At 46.0% G+C, this 23339-nt stretch overlaps 2 protein-coding genes and 1 pseudogene across 5 annotated transcripts; 2 read left to right on the top strand and 1 right to left on the bottom strand.

Annotated features, from left to right (window-relative positions):
- Positions 1 to 1393: 1393 nt before the first annotated feature.
- Positions 1394 to 3650, top strand: LOC120659708 (holotricin-3-like). Of its 2 annotated transcripts, none has more exons than XM_039937928.1 (2): positions 1394 to 1730; positions 3117 to 3650. In XM_039937928.1, exons 1-2 carry the CDS (start codon positions 1625 to 1627, stop codon positions 3368 to 3370), a joined length of 360 nt encoding a protein of 119 aa, XP_039793862.1. In that variant the 5' UTR covers positions 1394 to 1624; the 3' UTR covers positions 3371 to 3650. The 2 variants fall into 2 exon arrangements, with proteins under 2 accessions (XP_039793862.1, XP_039793863.1); XM_039937929.1 differs by having other exon boundaries at positions 1399 to 1730; positions 3120 to 3650.
- A 1330-nt stretch (positions 3651 to 4980) lies between these two features.
- On the top strand, positions 4981 to 8580 carry LOC120659707 (annotated as a pseudogene).
- Positions 8581 to 8930: 350 nt separating this feature from the next.
- Positions 8931 to 11485, bottom strand: LOC120659706 (centrosomal protein of 152 kDa-like). Of its 3 annotated transcripts, none has more exons than XM_039937924.1 (9): positions 11311 to 11485; positions 11078 to 11167; positions 10578 to 10637; positions 10366 to 10405; positions 10201 to 10297; positions 9845 to 9904; positions 9505 to 9564; positions 9342 to 9433; positions 8931 to 9214 (listed from the first exon to the last, which is right to left on the bottom strand). In XM_039937924.1, the coding sequence occupies exons 1-9, from the start codon at positions 11460 to 11462 to the stop codon at positions 9125 to 9127; spliced, it is 741 nt and encodes a 246-aa protein (XP_039793858.1). In that variant the 5' UTR covers positions 11463 to 11485; the 3' UTR covers positions 8931 to 9124. The 3 variants fall into 3 exon arrangements, with proteins under 3 accessions (XP_039793858.1, XP_039793860.1, XP_039793859.1); XM_039937926.1 differs by having other exon boundaries at positions 8931 to 9185; XM_039937925.1 differs by having other exon boundaries at positions 10201 to 10294.
- Between the last annotated feature and the right edge of the window lie 11854 nt (positions 11486 to 23339).

The raw sequence follows: 23339 nt of genomic DNA, 5'->3' as shown, positions 1-23339 counted from the left end.
CCCCGGGTGGACCTACGAGTAGGAATGTTTAGAGATGTCCCCGGTGGAAACTAAGTCTCTACGCGTAAGCTAGGTGTGAAGATTTCAATGATCGAGCCATGTTGGGAACGGTTGACGCGAGTACCCTCTTATCCAACTTTAGCGGGTTGGGTGAGTCGCATGGTCCTTGCGTCGTGTGGGTAAAGTAGTACACCCTTGCAAGATTATAATCAATTCGAATTGCCGCGCTCTCGGTTATGAGCAAGCTCTTTGTCCGTTGAACTCTTCGTAGAAAGTTTCGGTTATGATGGAAATGGTTCATGGCACCTCTGCGCCTCAGTATTTCGTATACCCTTAATACACTAAAATTGTTGGGGGTTTGGGCAATGTTAATTAATTCTGATAGGTGGTAGTGTAGCGAGCTGATACTGATGCAATAATTACTTAACCTTAAAGCTTTTACTTGAGCCATTGCATGATCCTTGTTTATGTAATCGCGTAAGTCTTGCAAGTACCTTTTGTACTCAGGTTGCTTTCTAAACCTAGTTGCAGGTGAGCCGGAAGTGGTGTTCGGCCACTTCTACCCCGCTGATCCAAACACGGGGGAAGAGTAGGTCGTGGTGGCTGTAATGATGTCCTTGAGCAAGGCGTCATTACTTTAGTAAGTCTTTATCGTAATCGAGCTTCGTGAGAGCATGTAAATATAATAAACTTTATGTTTCTGTTTAATATGACTTTCGTGAGCCCAAGGCTTGTAAGAGAAGTTTGAAACCCACCTATATTGAACTTGTAATGTTAAGTTGTGAACTCTGATAATATAAAACTGCTCTTTGTGGATTTTTGGCGATATATTCGATTGTAAACGGTATGTGCATATGCTGATTCTGGGCGTATGTTGGAGCACATACCGGGACTACCGGGTTTGATATTATTTTGGATGAATGACGTGTCGGTTATTCGTGTCTCTATATGTGGGATAACACGTGGCACGCTCTCCGGCAAGCACGTGTTAACTCTCATCTAGATGATAATGACCGGCGGTTCGTTTAAAATAGTATCAAATTGGGCGGTTCTCACATAACAAATCTGTTCTACAAGGGCAGATGTGCAGCGGGGGGGGGGGGGGGGGGGGGGGGGACAGTGTTGCAAATTGCTGAAGTTCTGCATGCCATGTTGCAGGCTGTTTATGGTCTGTTCACCATGTAGGACCCTTCACAGAAGCATCAAACTAAACTACTCTACATGTCCCTACTATGGGATGCATAAACAACTGGGCCTACACGCCACATTTGTAATGTGCATCATGCTTTTACAAAAACTAAACTATGTGGTGCATACAACAACAAAACCATTGAATACCCACTTTGGTTGTATTATTATTGCTTATATAAAAATAAGAACTAATGATAGCATTAACCAATTCAAAATCAAGGAAGACATTTGTTAGTGCTGGCTGTTACAAAAGGTAATCAAACAAACAAGGGGATAAACAATAGGGTGGGTGTGACAAGCTTTGGAAGGACCACGTGGAAAGCTCCCTGAGGAACTTATTCTACCACCCTCTCAGGACGGATATAAGTGAGCGGTGCAGAGAGTTCGCTGCAGTTCGTGGTCTTGGTCTGTTGGTCGTCCTTGCAGCGCAGCCATGGCGAGCTCCAAGAAACCCTCCCTCTTCATCTCCCTTCTCCTCCTCTTGCTCGTTGTTTCAGCTGTCCATGGAGCTCAGCCTGCAGATGCTGGGGACACAGCAGGTACGCGGCGGTTCGGCTTATCTCAGACTAAGAATTTGAACTGAATTATTCTAGCTTGTCTTCCATGTTTTCCTTGTGGTTTTATTAATTTATTTACAGTACCAGTGTTTTTGGGTTTGAATTTAAGTAAAAAAAAACATTCAGGTGAACCTGACAAAGGTGGTTTTGTAGAAACATAAGTAGACAGTTCCAAAGAGACAATGCCCTGCTCCCTCCTGAAGCTTTAAATTGCTTTTTTTCCCGCAGTTATTCAGGACTGTGCCCAAAGCATGGCTTCCCTAGGAAAGTGGCAACATAATATAGAAAATTAACGCACTTATGTTTGCTAATAAAATATCTCCAGCTGAACTGTAAACTAGGACGCTATTATACACCAGTACACCACAACTTTGGGCAATTGCTTGCAGCTAGTGAAGGATATGGACAACCACATGTGCTTCTTCTTTTTTTATGCAGAGGCTGGGTATTGTTTTATTATTCCATCGTCTAAAAAAACACATGCTTTGTTTAACAAGTATTGCAGTGAGGTGGTCTGTTCTATGGAAGAAAACAATAATAATATGAAATGCTGATGTTGTCCTGTCCTGTGGACGGTAACTGTTGCATTATACCATGAAAGTCAAACATGTGAATTTTGCTATACATGTGCATTTAACCCACTATTTTCGTTTCACCCTATGCTAGAATCCCGGTTAAATGATGTCTGAATATCAAGCTAAAAGAGCTAAATCTTAAGGACAGCGATAATAATACACTAAAGAAATCGAGACAACACCTGATACTGATTACTTCAGAAAACACCCCATTGTTTCTGAAGAGGGGAAAGACTCACAACTCTATATAGTGATTTTCCAGAACCTAAAAAAAAACCTGGCTCTGAATAATGGGGCTTTGTGCAACTCCGGATAGCAACCCGACGACGAAGAAGAAAACAAACAGTTCTTGGACGCTGCGGCTGATCTGACTGAGGTGTGCAACCGCAGATCCGGAGGCCCCTTCCCTTTCCCTATCACATATGCTCTGTCGGTCCGTCCTGTCCATGTGTGGGGGAAAAGAAATGATTCCCTGCATTTCGACAGGATGCACATCACGTTAAGGATACTCATATTCGTTCCTGGCGCCTCGTGCTATCATCAGAAAGCGATCGCGCACCAATTCTTTACGGCATCATCATTGTACTATTCACGCAGATAAGATATACTACTTTGATACCTGATGATCTGATCAATCAACAAAAGAACAGTGAAAATTGCTTGAAAAAAAGAATCCAATTTGGGTTGTTTTTTTTTAAAAGAAAAGAATCCAGTTTCATTTTCTTTCCATGAGTGTGATGGACAGCATGAATTCAGCTGAAACTCAGTGGTGAGCTCTGACGTGTGTGTGCAGCAGGCGGCGCCGAGCGGGTCGCGGTGAGGAGCTCAGGCCATGGCCACGGGTACAGCAGCAGCCACAGCGGTGGGCACACGAGCGGCGGCACCGGCACGCCGGAGCAGGGCGGCGCGGGGTCCGTCGACCCCCGGAACCTCAACGCCAGGAGCCACCACCGCAGCGGCGCGGCGAGCAGGGCCGGCCTCGGGTACTCTTCTCCGGTGGCTTGGGGGCTTGTCGGAGCGATCCTTGCCGTGGCTCTTCTTCCATGACACGTTGAACAAATGCTGAGCGCAAATGCAATGTATCGTGCGTGTTGCAGTTTCTTCGCTAGTCCCTTGTGTTTTGCTTGTATGGAGGCTAGAGGGAGGGACCGAAATGTGCGCGTGAATGTGAAGTAGTTCTGCCCCCTAGAGTGAAGTTTCAAATTTTTGGCTTTTCATGCACAAAAGCTTGATGAGGGGCTTGTTTGTGATGTGGCATGGTAAATTTTGGGTTGCCATGTCATGTCATTATAAGGTTTTAAATATTTAAATTTGGTTAAATTTGCCATACCATCTAATTTTAACGTTTGCCAAAAACAAAAGAAAAACTAATTTTAACGAACTTGTCCGAATTATGCATGCTACTTCTCGTACTAAGGGTCACTTTAGATCCCCAATTTCCCCCTCTAAAAATATCACATCAAATGTTTGGACACATGCATCTTACTATTACTAATTGGAGGCTCCTTTGAAGTCTCCACATGAAGCCATCTAGAATCCTAGGTGGGCACTCTAAAAAAATAGAGAAATCCTATAAATTCTCACAAAAATCATAAATATCTAGTTATCAATCTAACAACTCTAATTATAATAGCCATCGGATCTGTTATCTTTCCTATAAATTACCCACCTCTGCCATTATGAAAATAGACTAAAGTAACCCTCTAAACATGTATCTAAATTACCCACCTATGCCATTATAAAAAATCTAAAGTAACCCCTTAATCTTCGTGTAAATTACCCAAATATGCCATTATAATACAAATAGCCCCATAAATTTGCATATAAATTATCCAATTATATTATTATTAGAAATTAAATTACTCCTAAATCTGAATTTAAATTATATAATTATAATAAAATATTAAAGTATCAATATAAAAATCTAAATTACAATTTCTATCATTACTAATATTATTATTTATATAAAATGCTACCCACGATGTGTCAACATGTATTTATATATGATGGAAGAGATAAGACTACCAATTCACAAACAAATAGTTCAACTAAATATATATATCGAATACATGTGGAGGTGGGATGCAAAATAAAATCTATCGTAACTAAATAATAATAAATATATATTTTAGAGTATGTGTTAGAATATTTAATTGATGAAAAAGAGCGTGAGATACATAATTGTAATTATTAACCTCATTTTTATATTAATTTTAATTAGCCTGTGCGGAAGCACGGATTGATAGACTAGTGGAGTACTAAATGAAGTCTATTTACAAAATATTTTGCACGGGTGTGTTGTAAATCGCGCGACGAATCTAACAAGTCTGCTTAATCTATAATTTGCAACAGTGATACTACAGTAACCATCTGCTAATTATAGATTAATTATGCTCATTAAATTCGTCTTGCGATTTACCATTCATCCGTGAAAAAAGTTTTGTATATATATTTTATTTAATACTCCAAATTAGTAAAATTCTTTTTCAAAATTTTTTGCCAAAATGAACTAAACACACCCTAAACTCAATTCGACAAGATTTTACAACTGGATTTCCGTCGGAAAAAGGAAGTCCGTCGAAAAAAGAGGATCAATCGTGTCCGCGCACGAGCGGCCTCCCCCTCCCGTTCACTTCCCTTAGGTCACTGCGCTGTGGGCCCCGGCCCCACCTGCCTGCAACCTCAGCCCACTTCCTCCGATCGGGCAAGCAGCAGCAGCACACAGTAGTGGCCACTGGGCGGAAGCACGGGCTGCCTCCCTCCGCCGCCGCGGCTCCCGAGATGTCTCGTTCCCGCAGCGACCACTTCCCCTCCTCTCCCGCCGCGGCAATTCCAGGGTAAGCCCTCGCCGCCCACTTCCCCCTACCTGCTGCGCATTCAATCCGCGTCCAATTCCGTGCGGCGCGGCGACGATCGGGGGTAGGGTTGCTTCTCCGGGGGCTCCACGGACGCTTCCGCTCGGGGGCGGGGCGCGGTTCTCGGCCCGTGCGCGCCGATTGGGGTTTAGAGTTTTGCGTCCGCTGAGAATGAGATGACCTGCATTTCTGTCCCGGGAGCGGTGGCTCGTCAGAATCTCAGCGCCCGTGGGCTCCTGCGGGCCTGGCGGGGGTTTCGCGGAACTGGTGGGTGTCGGGGATCGGTGTACTTCTAGCGGGCGATAGCTTGTGAAATTTGTACTCGATTTTGCGAAATGGACAAAAAGGGTAGCTTCTGAAATTTGTGTGGCAAACATACTTGTTGCTGTGAAATTGGTGCGGGTCCCTGATGTCTCATCATCACTGCTTTATTCTTCCCTCTAGGAGTAGGTGACTGGATATTTTTTTGCTTTAGCAAAATTTCTGCAGGACACATTAGATCCCATCACATGATAGTTTCACCAAGTTACGAAGTGTTTTGTGCAGCTTTAGAAAATTCCAGTTCCTGCAATGTTCATCTGTATTATGATTACAAGTGATATTTAACTAACCTAACAGTCATGATTTTATTTTTCCTTGCTAACACTATGAAACCCTCTTGATTTAGCTATTAAGTTAGAGTATTGCAGGTTGCTTCTGATGAATATTTTACCAGGCCTAGCCTGGTTTGTTGCACAAAACGGTTTTATCTCAGTAGTTTAGGGCGACAGCTAAGCAATCCAAATCATAGTATCTTATTATTCAATTGCAAAGAACCGGAAAAGATGCCCTCCCAAGTCCCAACCATGTTGGCAATTGACACTGATATAGATACACATCGTCCAATAGGTTTTTTGTTCAGAATAGGACTGGCTGACATGTATGACCAGCCTGGTGTTGCTACCATCACGTTTGTTTTGAATGTACCTGGTTTTGGTATCATCGCAAATTCTTATCTATGTGCTTTCTTGTTGATGCTTACTGTTATTTTGTTTGAAGATGATATCTTGCTGGTGTGCGATGACCAGCTTAGAGTGCGCTGTGTGCTAGCTGTTTAGGTTGTGAGACTTCCTGTCATATTTGATAAGTCAAAAGGGACCTTCTTGTCTTCTGCATCTAGCCTGAAAAATATTGTTGCTATTTGCATTATTTAGCATTTATATCATTTCAATTCACAAACTGCAGGAGGATGTTGTGTGCCAAGGAAATAGCTACCTCCAAAAACCTGGCTGCTGAAGTCAGCAAGGACACCAGTGCCACGAAAATTGCCCCACCTAGGAACAAAATTCGTATACGCCTGCCACCAAGAAAGAGGTTGGCTGAGGGTGTTCAGACCGCAAGCACAGAAGTACCTGAGGACACTAAAAAACACTTGACTAAAAGGGTATCTGAACAAACCGATGAAAACACCCCAAGCACGACCATTGTGGACAATGAAGTGAAGGCTGAGGAGGTATGCAGCAAAGACATAGGAGAAGGACAGTGTCAAGAGGCAAACAGCAACTGTCTGATCACACCTATGTCAAACAGCACACACTACTTGAAGAGCCTAATTTGATTGTCTCGAGTCTGAACCTGACAACCGCCACTGAAGTGCAGTTTAAAGAGGAATTCAGTTACCCTGTAAGAAAGGAGCTGTGTGAAGAGGGAAACAAATTCATCATAAACAAGGGGCTGCCTCTTGAGGACAGCAGCAATACGCCTAGGAAGGAATCATACATAGGAGCTATCAACAATACCCCAAGCAAGAACCAGTCAATCATTAGCATGCATGGTAAAGTGGAAAATAACAACAACTCCAGCTGCATCATCCCGAGCAAGAGGCTGCTCTATGAGACAAACAGCTATTCTTCAAGGAAGGGGGTAACTATAGAGGCTGAGATAAAAAAAACTCAAGGAAAAATGTGACAACATCTGCAGTGAACAGTGAGGAGGCAAATGGCAACTCTATGGGGAATAACCTTTGTGATGAAGCTAGAAAGAACATTGCTACTGCGAAGCTGTCTACTGAGGCTATAAACTGTGCCCCAAGCAGAAGACCAGCTGATCCAGCTAATGACAAGAAATCTAGCAAAAAACTGCGCATATCTGCGGTACATGCTACTGGCACCAGCCACAACCCTTCTGGAATGAAACTTTCTACCTCTGTTGGCCTGGATGTGGAAAAAAGTACCAGTGCTGCATTCTTGGAGGCCGCAAAAGAGTATAACGAGTTTGAGGAGAAGGTTAAGAGAACTGTATACCTTGACAACTTGTCCCTCCTAGCTACAGATGCAGTCATAAAGATGGCTTTGAACCAATTTGGGAATGTAAAAAATGTCAATTTTCTGACCAACTACACAGTTCCATTTGATATTCCTCAATCTGCATTAGTAGAAATGGAAACTGAGAAGGATTCTGAATATGTGGTCAACATGCTAGATGAGTTCCCATTCATGATGTCTGGGATGCCAAGGCCTGTGAGGGTGAAGCGAGCCACAGCAGAAATGTTCAATGACCGTCCACGGAAACCTGGTAAAAAGTTAGAATTCTGTTGGGTGGGCCCTACAGATCCAGATTTTCATGATGTTAGAAGGTTTAAGTTAATCTCCAAGAGACAAGAGATGGAAAATTTAGCATTAATCAAGGTAAAATCTTGTTCTTGTTGGCAGTAATTCTATGACCCTTCCAAATTCTATGAACTTGAATAGCTATAATTCTGTCTCAAAGAAGAATATAAATATGAACATGTCCCTAAAATTCATACTTCAGAAATTTTTACAGATTTGAATAAAAGAATGTTATCTCAGTCGCATGATCACATCAGTCCTTGCGTGTGATGTATCTTTTAGTTCCTTTCTTTATGCATTGTGGTTATGTTATTTATTTTCTTGAATCCTTGTAGAATCAACTGCATGAGGAAGCCTTGCTTGCAAAGCATCAGCAGGACAACCTGAATTGTCATTACAGGAAGCTTGAAAGTATAGATAGTGTCATTATGACTGGCTGGGTTAATCGTCTTACTCGCATTTATAACCTCAATTTTGATGAAGTTTATTGAAGGCGGCAGGTGTACATGGACCTGTTTTGACCTTGGAGCATATTTGTTGGGAGGATTTTTGTAAACCTTGGAATGCAATTTTAGGATCTGGTTAAAGTCTGTTTAATGTGTTGTAGAGCTGCTGGTGTTGATCTTACATAGTTTGCTGCATATTCACAGTGTGGACTACATGCAGGAGATGTAGCTGCCCTGTTTTTTCTCTACATTTAGCATTGAACAACCTATTGACAGTGCTGTATAGATGGGGTAAAGGAGAAGTTGGGTGCTCAAATTACTGGGTACATTTTATATGTTTTCACTGGGCTGATTCGACATTTATGTCACTTTCGTTTGTGTTGAATAATAATTTTGTTTTTGCATTGGAACATAATACTTTGCTATGTTCCAATCAAAGGTTGAGTTGTTCCCACCAGTATTAAGCATTTGCATTTCATCCGGTGGCAGTGACGATTCAGGATTGGCGATTTAAGTCCTGAGCAGCTCAAAACAGAAAACATGCCCTGGAGGGCACATGTAAGTGCGATAATATGGTGTCTTAACTGTCAAGTCCTAGAAATGCTAACGATTGGATTTCCAGAGCGTTTCCCAGTCTTTGTTGGGCTGAGAAGCAGCAGCCCCGCAGCTTTGAAATGGAAAAATAACACGATTGTATTTCTGATTTACCATCTGTACATATGCAACAAGCTCCAGACCAAATCCAGAATTGTGATTTATCCTGGGCTTACTGAATCTCAACGATCAGGTTGATGCAACGAGCTCATCTGGAGAAGCTATTACAATGGGATTACAAACTGCATACTACTGAAGTATAATAAATCTGCACAGAAAAAAGAATCAAAGGCCAAGAAGTAACGAAGAAATTCCATTTTATTTACTGTCTATTCTTGGAGTATTAGCTTCACTCATCGTCAAGGTCAAAATCATCATCCTGCGTAAGATGATAAAAGACTTGTCATCCTGCGTAAACAAAGCCATAAAATTAAAATGCGCAATCACTACTGGAATCCCGACTCAGGAAATTTGGATTGCCAAAGGAAGATATGGCGTAAGAGGAGCAAGATGTACATATATGAGCAAGATGTACCTTCTTCATCCTTCTGACAGATTGCTCTGCATATGTTACTTTCTCTGAGAATGTTTTGTCAAGTTCTGATAACATGGTGGTCTCCGTCTTCTCTGTTTGAAAGAATGCTAGTCAGGTAAACACCAGTCCATGCACAAAAATGGCAAATGGTCCTATTACTTACTATGATGTTCGTACTGCTCAAGCAATTTCTTCTTCTCAACTTCAACTTCTGAGAACAGGTCTGCACATAACATATACAGATCTCAGTTGATAGGCTGATCTTTTTGCCAAATCATGCTCTGTACATGCACAGAATTAAAATTCATCCAGATAAGTAGCAACCAAGCACACAGGTTCATTCAAAAGTGTCCTCTAAATTCAATTATACAATTGCTCTGCATATGTTACTTTCTCTGAGAAGTTCTGATAACATGGTGGTCTCCGTCTTCTCTGTTTGAAAGAATGCTAGTCAGGTAAACAACAGTCCATGCACAAAAACGGCAAATGGTCCTATTACTTACTATGATGTTCGTACTGCTCAAGCAATTTCTTCTTCTCAACTTCAACTTCTGAGAACAGGTCTGCACATAACATATACAGATCTCAGTTGATAGGCTGATCTTTTTGCCAAATCATGCTCTGTACATGCACATAATTAAAATTCATCCAGATAAGTAGCAACCAAGCACACAGGTTCATTCAAAAGTGTCCTCTAAATTCAATTATACAATGACAAAATCAACCATCCTGGAGTAAAAGTAGATACCACTCCATACTAGTTTTTTAGAAAGGAAAAAGGAGGCTCACTTGATACATTACCGAAGAAATCAGTGAGAAGAAACCATCACAAACGGAAGTTAGCTCTTATTTGACCTACCTCTGAAAGTTTGCATGTGTGCATCCTTTTCTCTACAAAACATATCATATGTTTCTTGCAACTTGCTGTACTCTTCATTCAGTGAATTCTCGCACTGCTGAAGTACAAACCTGATGTCACTTTAGTACAAAATAATACCCACAAAAGGCAACTATGTATGAATACCTCTTTGGAAGTGTTCGACAGTACTTTCAACAAATTCTGCCTGCTTGTGTAAATAAGAACACAAATTAGTGTGTTCTCAGTGAAGATGAATATTTTTATTTATCTCTCTCCATCAGGTTTCAGTGCTCCAACTAACTGCAAGATTAGTCACTTTCTAAAACTCCAAGAAGAGTAGAGTTTATGGAACACAAATTTTGTGGCGAGTAAAATACCTTTCCATCTCAAATTTCAGCTGGGTTTCTTCTAGCATAGTCTGAATCTCTGCTGCGACACTACAGATTAAGAAAATGATTTAACAACAAAACTCTAGTCATACAGATGAAAGGCATATTATCAGATCTGAACAGGTCGTGCAGTCAGCGTACCCAGTAGATGAGTAGAATGAGGAAAAATATGATCAATGAATCAATCCCATATACAAACTCACTCTTACGACTGACACTCTACAAGTATCTTGTCTCGTACCCCTGTTGTCTACAATTTTGAAGTGCTACTTTTTTAATAGAGAATATGAAGATAATAGTAATGGTTGTGAATGCATAAAAGGAAAGCTATCTTGATTTCCATAGAAGGAACAGGAAAATTCATAACAGCAAAATCCAGCAGGCCATCACAAGAACAATACTAGGAAGAAGATTGAGACCACAAACTATGTGGCACTGCAATATCAACAAGACGAGGAAATCCGAAGCCCTCACTGGTGGAGACTCACCTGGCGATGATCTGCTCGCACATCCTCTGCCCGTCCCTGTTGGCTCCGCCCTTGATGAGCCGCAGCAGGCATACGATCTCCTTCAAGTCGCTGCCGCCGCGCCAGTGACACGAAACATCAGAAATCGTTACTTGAACAAGCCCTCCCGTCATCCAACGAGCCGAATAGAAAGAAGGAATATCCCAGAACGCGTGGCTGCGTGGGAGGGGAGGCGCCGAGGCCCGAGGCGGTACCTGACGAGGCCCCCGTCGCTGTCCGAATCGGAGTCGCCGTCGCCGTCGGAGCCGGAGTCGTCTGAGTCGCGGGGCCGCTTAGCCGGGCTCCGAGCGTCGCCGGAGGGGGGCACCCGCCCTGCACCGCCGCGGGGAGTCGTCGCCGGCGGCATCGCTGGTGGAAGGGAAGAGGGGAAAGAGGTAGGTGGGAGCGAAAAGCCGACAAGGCGGTGAGGAGGTGGGAATTTCAAATTTCGGAATTCCAGGGCGGTGGGGCCCGTGAAAATGGTGCGGATTCATTGGGCCGAATCTGGCTTGGGTTTCAAGCCCACTAAATTTCGCTGGGTCTAAAACCACATCTGGCTTGGGTTTCAAGCCCACTAAAATTTCGCTGGGTCTAAAACCATTGGAGGGCTGTTACCCTTTTTACATGGAGTCAGCTCTCAGCCCAAACTTTGAACTTCGATTTTGAATGAAGTCGAATAGTTTTCGGTTTTCACTAAGAAAATAGCCATGTCTATCTCAAAAGAAAAAGCCTTGTCTCCCTCGTTTTTAAATGCTTGACTTTTGGATCTGCCTCAATTTGCTTCTACATTAAGCCGTGTATCAATTAAAGACAATGCGGTTTCTTTTACTCTAACACAAAATATTGTACCTATAGAGGAAAAGAATTTTAAGGGTATTTTTTATGATAAGAAACATAAAACCTCCGTTCACATGATTTTATCTATTAGTCCGGCTCCTCATCAACAATAAGTTTAATATAAATACTTCTTATCTAAAAGAAGTCAAACATTTCTTTGATTTATTCGGCAAACCTGTTAAATGATGGCATACAGACGTGAAAGTACCTTTAATCTTTAAGAAAAATAACAGACATGTAAAGTGAAAACCATCTTTTGGTTGGTTTTTGTGCGAAAGTGAAAAAAACCTCTGGTTTTCTAGTGCAGAGCCCATGCTGAAGTCCCCCTTGCTCTAAGGATGGCAACGGGTCGGGTTCGGATCGGGTGGAGTCTCTGTGCACCCAAAACCGAAACCCGAACCCAAACCCGAAACCAATTTGGGTGGAAATCCATCACCAAAACCAAACCTGCGGGTACCCGAAACCCGAAATCCGCGAATAAATATACACATATTTACATATATAAACAAGAGGCAATAAATAATAAATATTTTCATGAGTCAACTTTCAATAAATTTAATAGTCTAAGTAAATAAGTTATCATTAACATATTATAAAACATGAGTTTTAATTCTAAATGATTTATTTCGGATATCCCCCACGGGTGGAAACCAAAATCCGAAACCGAACCCGAAACCAAACACAAACCCGAACCTGAAAACCGTGAGCGAAAAACCTACACCAAACCGAAACCCGAAAAACCGAAACACGCGGGTACTCGCACCGAACCCGATCCACTGCCATCTGCTCTGCTCCGGCCGAGCACCCAGCTCTGTCTCCTCGACCTCCGCACCCCCCTTCCCGCCAAAAACCAACAACCCTAAACCCCCATGCCCCCCGCCGCCGCCGGCGATGCGCTGCCTCCTCCCTCTCCGCCGCTGCCGACCCGCCCGTAGCTCCTCCGACCCATCCGCGATGTCCCCCGCCCTCCGCCCGGTCCTCCCCTCCACCTCCACCGCCCCGCCCCCGCCCCTCCATTTCCCCGCCGCCGCGGGGTCCCTGCGGCTTGGGGGGCAGCGGTTCTCAGCTTCGGCGGCCGCCGGCGTGAGGGAGGAGGGGTTTCCGGCGAGGGAGAGCGCCGAGCTGCTCGGGATCCCCAGGGTCAGGCCGCGGAATCTAAGGAAGCTCGTCGACGGCGGGTTCAGGGATCTCGCGCGGCTCAAGCAGCTGTACACGGATATGGTATATGCATCTGTGCGAAATTCCTCATTCCTTGTTGAGTTGTGTGGGTGTGATAGAACCGCCAAATTAAAACTCTAATTAAGCGTAATGGCCGTCATTTGAACACATCGGGCGCATTAGCTTAACGGCTTAATTTGGTGATCCTTTCTCAACCCACGGCCCGATCGAAACATCACCGGTAGTCCCACGTGAAGGTGGGCGCAGATGGTACAAGCACACCATATTACTTGAAAATATAAACTCAAAGAAAACGAACAATAAGTTTTACAAACCGAGTTCAAATGTATGCCATTAATTTACAAAACTTTACAATAGAAGGTCTGAAGTTCGAAATCAAAAGATCCTACATCTACCCTAGCTTCCATCAGTTCTGCACTTTCAAGACCGGTCAGACCGGTTCTACCAACCGGTCGGACCGGTCAGCACTACCTGCAGACCCTACCGGTCAGATCGGTCCCACGGACCGGTCAGACCGGTCTGTGCAAAACAGAAAGGCTGCACACTCAGCCCCAAGTGTACAACTCAACAAAGCCCTAGCCTAAGGGTCCTGCTCCTTGACCTGCCACCGCTCTGCATCCCGGCGGATGAACTTGAAAACACAGGGGCAGAAGTCGACGTCCGGGCGTCCTGTAATAATAAATGTGGCAACAAACCCTGAGTATTCTAATACTCAGCAAGACTTACCCGACCAGTGGGTATAACTTAGCCCACATAACTAGACATGCAAGGCTTTTGGCTTGTGGTTATTTTTTGCAAAAAGAGCGACTAAAGTAGTTTCCTTACTTTCATTATTTTAGCTCCAGATTCTATATAAATGAACTCTCATCTAATATTTGCAAAGGCCCATTATAGCAATCATGGTGGTGCAAGTAAAAATAATTCAATATACTCAATATTTTATATAAATATACATAACTCACATTCTAACATTTTGCTACGATGCAGCAAAGAGATCAAGGCCCTCATAACCGCGAGACACGGCAAATCGATCCGATTTAACCTTGCAAGGTGGACCTAACCAACACGGCACGCATTTGCCCCGTCGGACTATACATGCCAACCATTCCCCTCCCTGCCTCGAACTACAGAACCGCCCCACCTGCATATAGTCAGCCGAGCCTTACGAGAGACCACCAAAAGTAAACATATGCATCCCGATTCTCCGCGGCCACTCGACTCGCCCTAAGGGGTGGGTAGAAGTTCTGTACTTTCGAAGCAAGGTAGTACTCGGCTTACCGGTTTCGATTATCTCCTACTCCCGGCATGCGGTTAGTACAATTCAATCCCCGATCAGCACTGCCAACAACGACCGGTCCTTAATCGACTCAGACAGGGCTAAGGCACCCAGGAACCCTGTCCTGCGGCCATACCTATACATCATCCCCGCCCGGTCTCACATCTCCATATCCATTTCAATTCTCAATACTATAATATAAGTAGACATAACCTATGTCTTGCGAGTAACTGGAAATTACTCGACTTCTATATATCCTATATCTCGCGAGTGACAAGAAGTCACTCGACTTCTACCGAGAACTCTTAAGCATAGCATTACTATCGTCCTATCATACTAGTATAAACTCAAGGAAACCTAGAGACCATGCAACTAGGGTTTCAACCAATTTCTATACATAATGCACAAGTAATATATATATATATATATATATATATATATATATATATATATATATATATATATATATATATGTCATAATTTAAATTAATAGGTTGTGCTCTGGGGCTTGCCTTGCGTCTGCTGCTCAAAACTGGGGTGAGTTGGGCCTTGGGCCGACTCCCCGCGAACCTCCTCCTGCGGGGCTTGCCCCTGCGGCTCCTGTGGCTCCGTAACCACCTCGTATACGACCTCCTCTGCCGCGGCTGCTACACGTATGCATATGCATATGACATGAGAATGCGTGCATGACTTATAAAAATTACTAGCAACTAATAGCCAAAATAATTTATAACCGATTGTACCCATTACCCCGACTTTGCACCCTCTCAGCCAACCCCCACCGGTCAGACCGGTCCTTTCGACCGGTCAAACCGGTCACGCTAACCCAGCCGCATCACCAGTCAGACCGGTTCCTCCGACCGGTCAGACCGGTCCCAACCAGAACAGAAGTTAGAATCCATGACGCGGTGAAAATCATCCACCAATTCTAAAACCTTCTAGGATCTAGTCTAGGGGTTCATGTGGATGCATTTGACCAGAGGAAACCACCTAAAACCTTCTAGAACATGAGATCGATCCAACCCTAACCTTTTTTACCTTGAATAGCTCCTCCCCCACGAAGAACTTGGGATCCCGCGTCACCCCATGGAGGAGAACTTGGGGAAGTTGATCCTCAACCGATTTGAGGCTCTCCCCGCCCTTGGAATCCAATGGAGAGGAGGGATTTGGAGGTGAGGGTTTGAGGAAGAGGGGGGAAGGGCACGGGTGGGTGAGGGAGAGAGAGCTGGGCGTGCGTGAGAGAGAGAGAGGGTGTGCTGTTGTGAGAGTGAGAGAGAGATTTAAATACTGTGGTCCCAAAACCACCAACTCGCGCTCAACCGGTCAGACCGGTAGCCTAGACCGGTCAGACCAGTCCGGGCTGAACTGGGCAGAATTTGCTAAAAAGTTTCCCTCCAGTGGTTTGTGGTGCTAATGACCGTAATTAGCCTTAATGATAGGTAATTAACACCTGAGGTGTTACAACCCTTCCCCCTAAAAGAAATCTCGTCCCGAGATTTAATGGAGGTGTTAAATTGCAAGAAATATGGAAGGGTAGGTACCTTGGTAAGTTTGTAACAACTCCGGATATTTGGATTTAAGAAACTCTTCGGTTTCCCACGTGGATTCTCGCTCGGAGTGATTGCTCCACTGAACCTTATAAAAATTGCTGGTTTGCTTCCGAGTAACCCGAGTCTTGAAATCAACAATTTTTATTGGTTGCTCCGGATAGACAAGATCGGGCTCCAGTTGCAATTTCTCGATGTCAATCACCTTTTCTGGAACACGGAGCCACTTCCGGAGCTGGGAGACATGGAAAATATTATGAACCGCGGATAATTGAGCAGGAAGTTCCAGGCGATACGCTACCGGCCTACATTGCTCAATGATAAGAAAAGGCCCAACGTAGCGAGGTGCAAGTTTTCCTTTTACGCCGAATCGCTGAACCCCTTTCATTGGAGAGGCCCGTAAGTAAACATGATCTCCCACTTGAAATAAGACAGATCGACGTTTCTTATCCGCGTAACTCTTTTGTCGGGATTTTGTAATCTTTAAATTTTCTTGAATGACCCGAACCTGTTCTTCTGCTTCGTTCACCATGTCCGGCCCAAAGAAAGTCCTTTCCCCAGCTTCTGACCAATTTAATGGCGTTCTGCACTTCCATCCATATAATGCCTCAAATGGAGCCATTCTGATGCTCTCCTGATAGCTATTGTTATAAGCGAACTCGGCTAAAGGTAGGCATTCATCCCATTTCTGACTGTAGGTAGTGCACACGCTCTGAGCATATCCTCCAGAATCTGATTGATTCTCTCTATCTGGCCATCTGTCTGAGGATGATAGGCTGAACTGCGGATCAGTTGTGTACCAAGAGCGGTATGAAAATGTTCCCAAAACTGGGCTATGAATTGAGTACCCCAGTCCGAAATGATTGTCTTTGGAATTCTATGGAGACTCACAATACAGTCCATATACAATTGTGCATATTGTTTTGCCGTATGTGTTGTCTTTACCGACAGAAAATGAGCCGACTTCGTAAGGCAATCCACAATAACCCATATGGAATCATATCCCTTGGAAGTTTTGGGTAAGCCGACAATGAAATCCATACTGATGTCTTCCCACTTCCAGGATGGAATACTTAAGAGCTGTAAAGGGCCGGCCAATCTCAAATGGCTCGCTTTAACCCTCTGACAAGTGTCACATTCTGACACATATCTGGCAATTTCCCGCTTCATTTTGGTCCACCAGAAACGCTGCTTCAAATCTTTGTACATTTTATTACTGCCTGGATGGATTGAATACCTCGAGAGATGAGCTTCCTCAAGAATCTGCTTCCGTAGCTCCAAATCCTTAGGCACCACCAGGCGATTGTTAAACCATAACACACCCTCACCATCCTGGTGAAAACATGAAGCCTTAGGATCATTTTCCCTAAGCCTCTGCCTGATCTTCTCCATACCCGCATTATTTTTCTGAGCCTCCACAATTCGATCCCAGAGTGTAGGTGTGAGAGTAATATTAGCAAGTGTGCCTTCAGATACAATGACCAGATTTAATTTCTCCATTTCTTGACATAAGGTTGCATGCACCGCTGTGGCTGAGATACAACTGCAACTGGCTTTGCGACTCAATGCATCGGCCACAACATTAGCCTTGCCCGGATGATAATGAATTTCCAGGTCATAATCCTTGATGAGTTCTAACCACCGTCTCTTGCGCAAATTCAGCTCGCTCTGGGTGAAAATATACTTAAGACTCTTGTGGTCTGAGTATATATGAACAGGATTGCCCAGAAGATAATGGCGCCAGATCTTTAATGCATGCACAACTGCTGCCAACTCTAGATCATGAGTAGCATAATTTTCTTCGTGCCGTTTGAGGGCTCTGGAGGCATAGGCAATCACCCGCTGATCCTGCATAAGGACGCAGCCTAGGCCCGTACCTGATGCATTACAACAAGTATTAATGGCCGATTAATATCCGGCGGAGACAAACAGGGATGATTACAGAGCCAAGACCCTTACCTGATGCATCACAGTACAAATCAAAAGGCCGGGTAATATCTGGCTGAGCGAGGACAGGGGCAGACGTCAGAACTCTTCTCAGAGTCTGAAAAGCCTGCTCACACTTGTCGTCCCAATTAAATCTCACCCCTTTCTTGAGCAGTTCAGTCATGGGTCTAGCAATTTTTGAGAAGTCTGGAACAAACCGCCGGTAATACCCTGCTAGCCCAAGGAAATTCCGGATCTCTGAAATAGACTCTGGAGTCTTCCACTTCAGGACATCCTGAATCTTACTAGGATCAACAGAAATCCCCTTGTCTGAGATGATGTGGCCCAAGTGTAAGGATCGATGGACCAAGAGGGGGGGGTGAATTGGGCATTTTTCAAATTTCTAAAACGAGGTAAAGCAACCTTAACCTATGCAATACTAGTAAGGCTCAATTCACCAACCGGCTAGCTAAGCAAAACTACACAAGCTTACAAAGATTCAACTAGATAAGAAACTAAGCAAGGTAGAGCTAAGCTATGATCTCTAAGGTCAAGCACATGAATAATTGCATGAAAGTAAGTGCTTGAAAGTAAAAAGTGGGCAAGAGACAACCGGATTTTTTCCCGTGGTGTCGATGTGTTGCCACACACCCCTAATCCACGTTGTGATACTCACTAAGAGTCTTGTCACCTCCCAAGTCACCGAGACGAGGGTGCTCACTAAGAGTCTCCGTTCACCATCCCGGCGTGGTGGAGCTCAAGCCACGTACAAACTTCTTCGGGCTCCCACAATCGTTGGCAAGCTCTGGAAGAAACACCTTCAATCACCAAGATCGCCTAAGTGCTGCCAATCACCAAGAGTAACAAGCTAGGGCCTTCACTTGAGCAAGAACCGATCACCAAGAACGGATGCACACAAGCTTCTCTCTACTCAAGTCCTTAGTCTTGCTTCTTGATTGATTGAATGAACAAGTATGTGAAAGATGAAGCTCAAGGTGGCTCTCAACAATGTATGAGTGTATGAATATATCCTGGTGTCAAGAGAGTGCAAAATGACCCATTGGAGGGGTATATATTGGCAGCTCACACGAATAGAGCCGTTGGAGAAAAGCTGCCAGAAAACTGCGTAGCGCCGGTTAATCCGACGTACCTCCAATAGTCAGCGTCGGTTTAACCGATGAATGCAAACTGCCCATTCTGAAAACTAGCCGTTACAACTTGGGCAGATTAACCGACGTATCATCGGTTTAACCGGTGAGTGTAGTTGTCCACTGATCAACTGAAAAACCAAGTCTTTGGACAACTGCACCGACGTTAACTCAAAACCATCGTCGGTTTAACCGGTGAGTACTACTTCAGAAATCCCTGGAAAAACCATCTCACTGGTCAATTGCACCGACGTCTCATTTCAAATAGCGTCGGTTTAACCGGTGTATAGAACGTTGAATCACCCTGGAAAAACCAACTCTGGACTAATGCACCGACATTAAATTCAAACACATTGGTTTAACCGGTGTATTGACTTGTCCAGACTCTGCTGACTTTGTTTAACCAACTTATAGAAAAGTGAAAGCGTCGGTTAAACCGGTGTTAAAGACTTTTTCTGATTTTGCCTTTTCTGATTTGAGTCTTGAATGAAATCCAAATATTCTTGAGATATAAGTTGAAAACCACTTATTTGAACTTCTAGGAACCTGAGTGACCATAGTGTGCATCCATTTTCAAATGACCGTGTCCATGCTCAAGTTACTTGGCCTTAACCCCTCTTAGTAGTGCGATCACTACAAAACTATAAAACCTATACTAACCTAAGTGTCCTTCTCAACCTTATGACACTTAGGACTAGAAAGATCCTTAGTCTTGACATATAATTGAGTTGAATACCGAGATCGCCTTTTTGAATAAAGAAATTTAGGGGCCTCTTTTGACATATGACCAAATGAGCGATAATGATCTATTAAGCTGCACAAACTCATTAGTCATAATAATGATTGTCATTAATCACCGAAACATACCTTGAGGGCCTAGATGCTTACAATCTCCCCCTTTTTGGTGATTGATGACAACACAAACATAAAACACGAGAGAGCGAGAAAGATAAAACAGGATAAACACAAGCAGACTCGAAAAAGGACCAAAGAGCTCAATGGCTCGAACGAAATCCATAGATATGTCTCAAACCACAGCATACTCAAGCGTCAAATGTACATATCCATGAATTAACACCAAATGATAATAAAATATCAAGGTCCTGAAACTACGAGATCTCTCTAACTCTACCCTCCCCCTGACTCTCTCCCCTTTTGGCATCAAAGCACCAAAAAGGCGAGCTACTGATCCGGCTGTCGCGGCACGGCGAGGAAGCGGTCCGGGTCATCATCGTCGTCGTCGTCGGACGGTGTACCCTCAGTGACAGACGGGAGCTGCTGGTCAGAACTGCCTGCTGGATCTGAACTAACTAGGGGTGTAGCTGTCGTCGAGGCTCTCGTGCTGGCACTGCCTGGTAGAGGGTCCGTAGAAGTGGTAACCGGCTCAGCAGAAGATGTGTCAACATCTGAAGTAGTAAGTGCTGAAGCTGCCAGCTGTGTCGACTGCTGAAGCAAAGAACCCTCTCCTCCTGCCCCTGAAGGTAGTGTCTGTGGTACGACAGGGAGGGCGACTGACTGGACTGCCGAAGGAGAGTCCTGGAAGAGTGAAGTCGCTGGCAGTGGTGAGAACAGTGGACGACCGGCAGACCGAAGTAGTGCGGACATCGAGAACGTGGTCTCCGGTGTCGCCGTAGTCGCTGGAGCTGCAGTAGGGGCTGGAGCTGGAGTGGCTGCAAGCTGAGGTGCTCCAACGCCCTGAAGGCCTGGCTGTCCTGGCTGCTGCGGGGCGAGTCCGGTGTGAGTGTACAGCTGTGTGATCATCCCGAACATCGCCATCATGCCCTGCTGCATCTGCTGGAACTGAGCGTCTGTTCTCTGAGAGACTCTGTCGATAAGCCCGACAAACCGCTCCTCCACTGCAGCACGGTCTCGGGCGGCCTCTCTCTGAATGGCTGCGAGCTGGGCCTCATGGGCTCTCCTGGCCTCCTCCTGTGCTATCCGATCCTTTCGCTGCTGAGTGACAAGCTGCTGAAGTAGAGAGGTAAGCTCGGACGGCTGAGTCACCTGTGACTCTGTAACTGTAGCAGCAGCGGCTGACTCTGGGGCTGGCTCTCTGGACCCCCTGCCTCGTGGTTGTGACTAGCTGGGGCTGCTGCAGGAAAGTACTCGACGTCCTCGGAGGAGTCTGACTCAAGCTCAGACCAGTGTATCTCATCATCTCCTCCGGGAAGCTAGGCCTCAGCAGCTAGCAGTGCCTCATCCTCCTGTGCCACTCGGGCCTGTGCCTCAGGTGACAACTTTGCCATGGCAGCTCTATCGGCCTATCTGCCTCTCCTCCGGTCCTGTGGTGCTGTCGGACGGTAAACTGGGAACTGGGGAGCCTCGTCCTGACGGTAGACTGCACTGACGAGTGACTCAGCTGGCACGATCATAGAACAGATATAGCTGATCCAGTGAGCATACGGAAACTGCCTCACAACCCCCATCCCGTCAGTGATCACATCCTCGATCTCAGCCAAAATAAAGTCAACAATATCGAATGGCTCGTGAGTGAGGATGTGAAGTAGTAACAGCTGCTGCAAACCAGTGAATCCCTCTGGGTAGCCACTCCTCGGTAACAGAGTCCTCCGGAGTGCCATGTGAACAGCGTACGCCTCTGGGGTCAGCAGGCTGGGGACTCTGGCGTACGAAGCTGGGAACGGCTGGTGGAAGCACTGAGAGATCGCCTCGTGAGAAGGTGCAATCCCACCAATCATCGCTCTGCGCGGTGGATCTTCGTCTCCATATACCATCTCGTGCAGGGAGACGTCAACCAAGTCAACTCCGAGAATCCCTGCTAAAGTCGCTCTGGACAGACCAAAGACCTGGCCTCCAAACACGAAGTGTACTGCTCTGCGCTCTGGAGCTATCCAAGCTGTGGCATAGAAAACTTTGACCCAGTCCTCGATATATCTGTCTGCTCTATCTGGAGTAACCTGGGCAGGCCTCTGAAGTAAGCGAAGTGCTCTCTGACATCTGCTCCCCCTGCGGTTGTCCTCAGTGACACCCAGTCAAGCACTCGGTGCGGGAAGATCCTGTGGCCCCGCCTCTGGTAGGTCTCGTAGAAACTGGCCTGAAGAAGCATCCAGAACCTACGGTCGACCCTGCTGTCACGGGTCACGGGAAACCAGTCCTCCTCCTGAACACTCCACATGAGCCTCTTGACCTTCGCCGCATTGGCCTTGGTCAAGTTCTGGAGCAGCACACCTGGCTCCAGACGCACAACAGTGTCCATACGGAACACTGTGCGCTCGGCCTCTAGGGTCTCGGCTCTATGAGCTGCTGCTGCTGCTGCGGACCTGCGAGGCTCCTGTGACTGGTGACCTCCTCGCGTCCTCGGTCCAGTGCGATGCTCGGTCGCCGGAGAAGACTCTCCTGCTGGGGACGTCTGCCGAGTGCGAGCAGAACGTCGTAGAGTCGGTGACTCCTGTGTGCCCTGCCCCTGAGACTGCTCAGACTGCTCTGCCTCTGAATCTGCATCTGACTCTGCAGCTGAATCTGAGTGATCTGTCTCTGCTGCTGCCTCGGTTGTGGCTCTGGTGGCCCTGTCACCTCTGACTCTGCCCATAACTCAACCTCTGCCCCTGCCCCTGCCCCTGGCTGGCTGCTCTCTGATCGTGAACGGGCCAGCACGGCCTGACGCCTGCTCCTCGGCGGCCTTGGCCACCATCTCGGCCCTCTCGGCCTCCCTCTCTACACGAGTCCGCTTGCGGACGGGCTTCTCCACCACAACCTCCTTCCCCTTCCTCTTCTCACGACCCATCTCGACTGACTGGCGGCGGCGCGGGTGTGTGGGAACGCAAACGCGGCGCGAAAGTAGTGCGAAGAGCGGCTCGGGCAAACCGTCGAGCAGTTGGCATGCGTGGTGTGACTGTGCGAATGGATCACAGGCAATGCAAGCGGCGGCGATGAGTGGGAGTCGGCGTGCAAGCAGTGGGCGGCGCAGGCGGCTGTGGTGCATGGGCGGCGCGCAGCGGCGGCGATGTGGAGCGGCGTAGGTGGGTGGCGCGCGGGCGGAGTGGAAGCGGTGGTGGCACGGTCTGCGAGCGGCGGCTGCTGCGGATGAGCGAGGGCGTGGCGGCGCGTGGAGCGCTGGTGATGGCGTGCACAGGCGGCGGCGAGGTGTAGTGGCGGCGCAGGGACGAGTGCGGCGGCGACTTGAATCGGGTGCGGAGCGGCGGCGTGAAGGGGAAAACAGAGAGGAAAGAGGGAACGGCGGCATGAGCAAGACACATATATGACAAGTGGGCCCGCGATTTTCCTTAACGCTGGTTAAACCGATGACTAGGTTTAGAACGCCGGTCGATTGCATCGGTGCAGTTCACCCGAGACTCAGCACAAAATCCATCTGA

The sequence above is a fragment of the Panicum virgatum genome, chromosome 2N (genome assembly GCF_016808335.1).
Source record: "Panicum virgatum strain AP13 chromosome 2N, P.virgatum_v5, whole genome shotgun sequence".
NCBI lineage: Eukaryota > Viridiplantae > Streptophyta > Magnoliopsida > Poales > Poaceae > Panicum > Panicum virgatum.
Note: the sequence above shows the minus strand (reverse complement) of the source record. Positions and strands in the feature narration are given on the sequence as shown.

Excerpts from the sequence above, each read along its gene's own strand:
- LOC120659708 (XM_039937928.1), top strand. The coding sequence starts at position 1,625 with ATGGCGAGCTCCAAGAAACCCTCCCTCTTCATCTCCCTTCTCCTCCTC. Across the intron at positions 1,731-3,116 it reads AGATGCTGGGGACACAGCAG|CAGGCGGCGCCGAGCGGGTC; the intron begins GTACGCGGCGGT and ends GTGTGTGTGCAG.
- LOC120659706 (XM_039937924.1), bottom strand. The coding sequence starts at position 11,462 with ATGCCGCCGGCGACGACTCCCCGCGGCGGTGCAGGGCGGGTGCCCCCC. Across the intron at positions 10,638-11,077 it reads TGCGAGCAGATCATCGCCAG|TGTCGCAGCAGAGATTCAGA; the intron begins GTGAGTCTCCAC and ends CTTAATCTGTAG. Across the intron at positions 10,406-10,577 it reads CTGAAATTTGAGATGGAAAG|GCAGAATTTGTTGAAAGTAC; the intron begins GTATTTTACTCG and ends TTACACAAGCAG.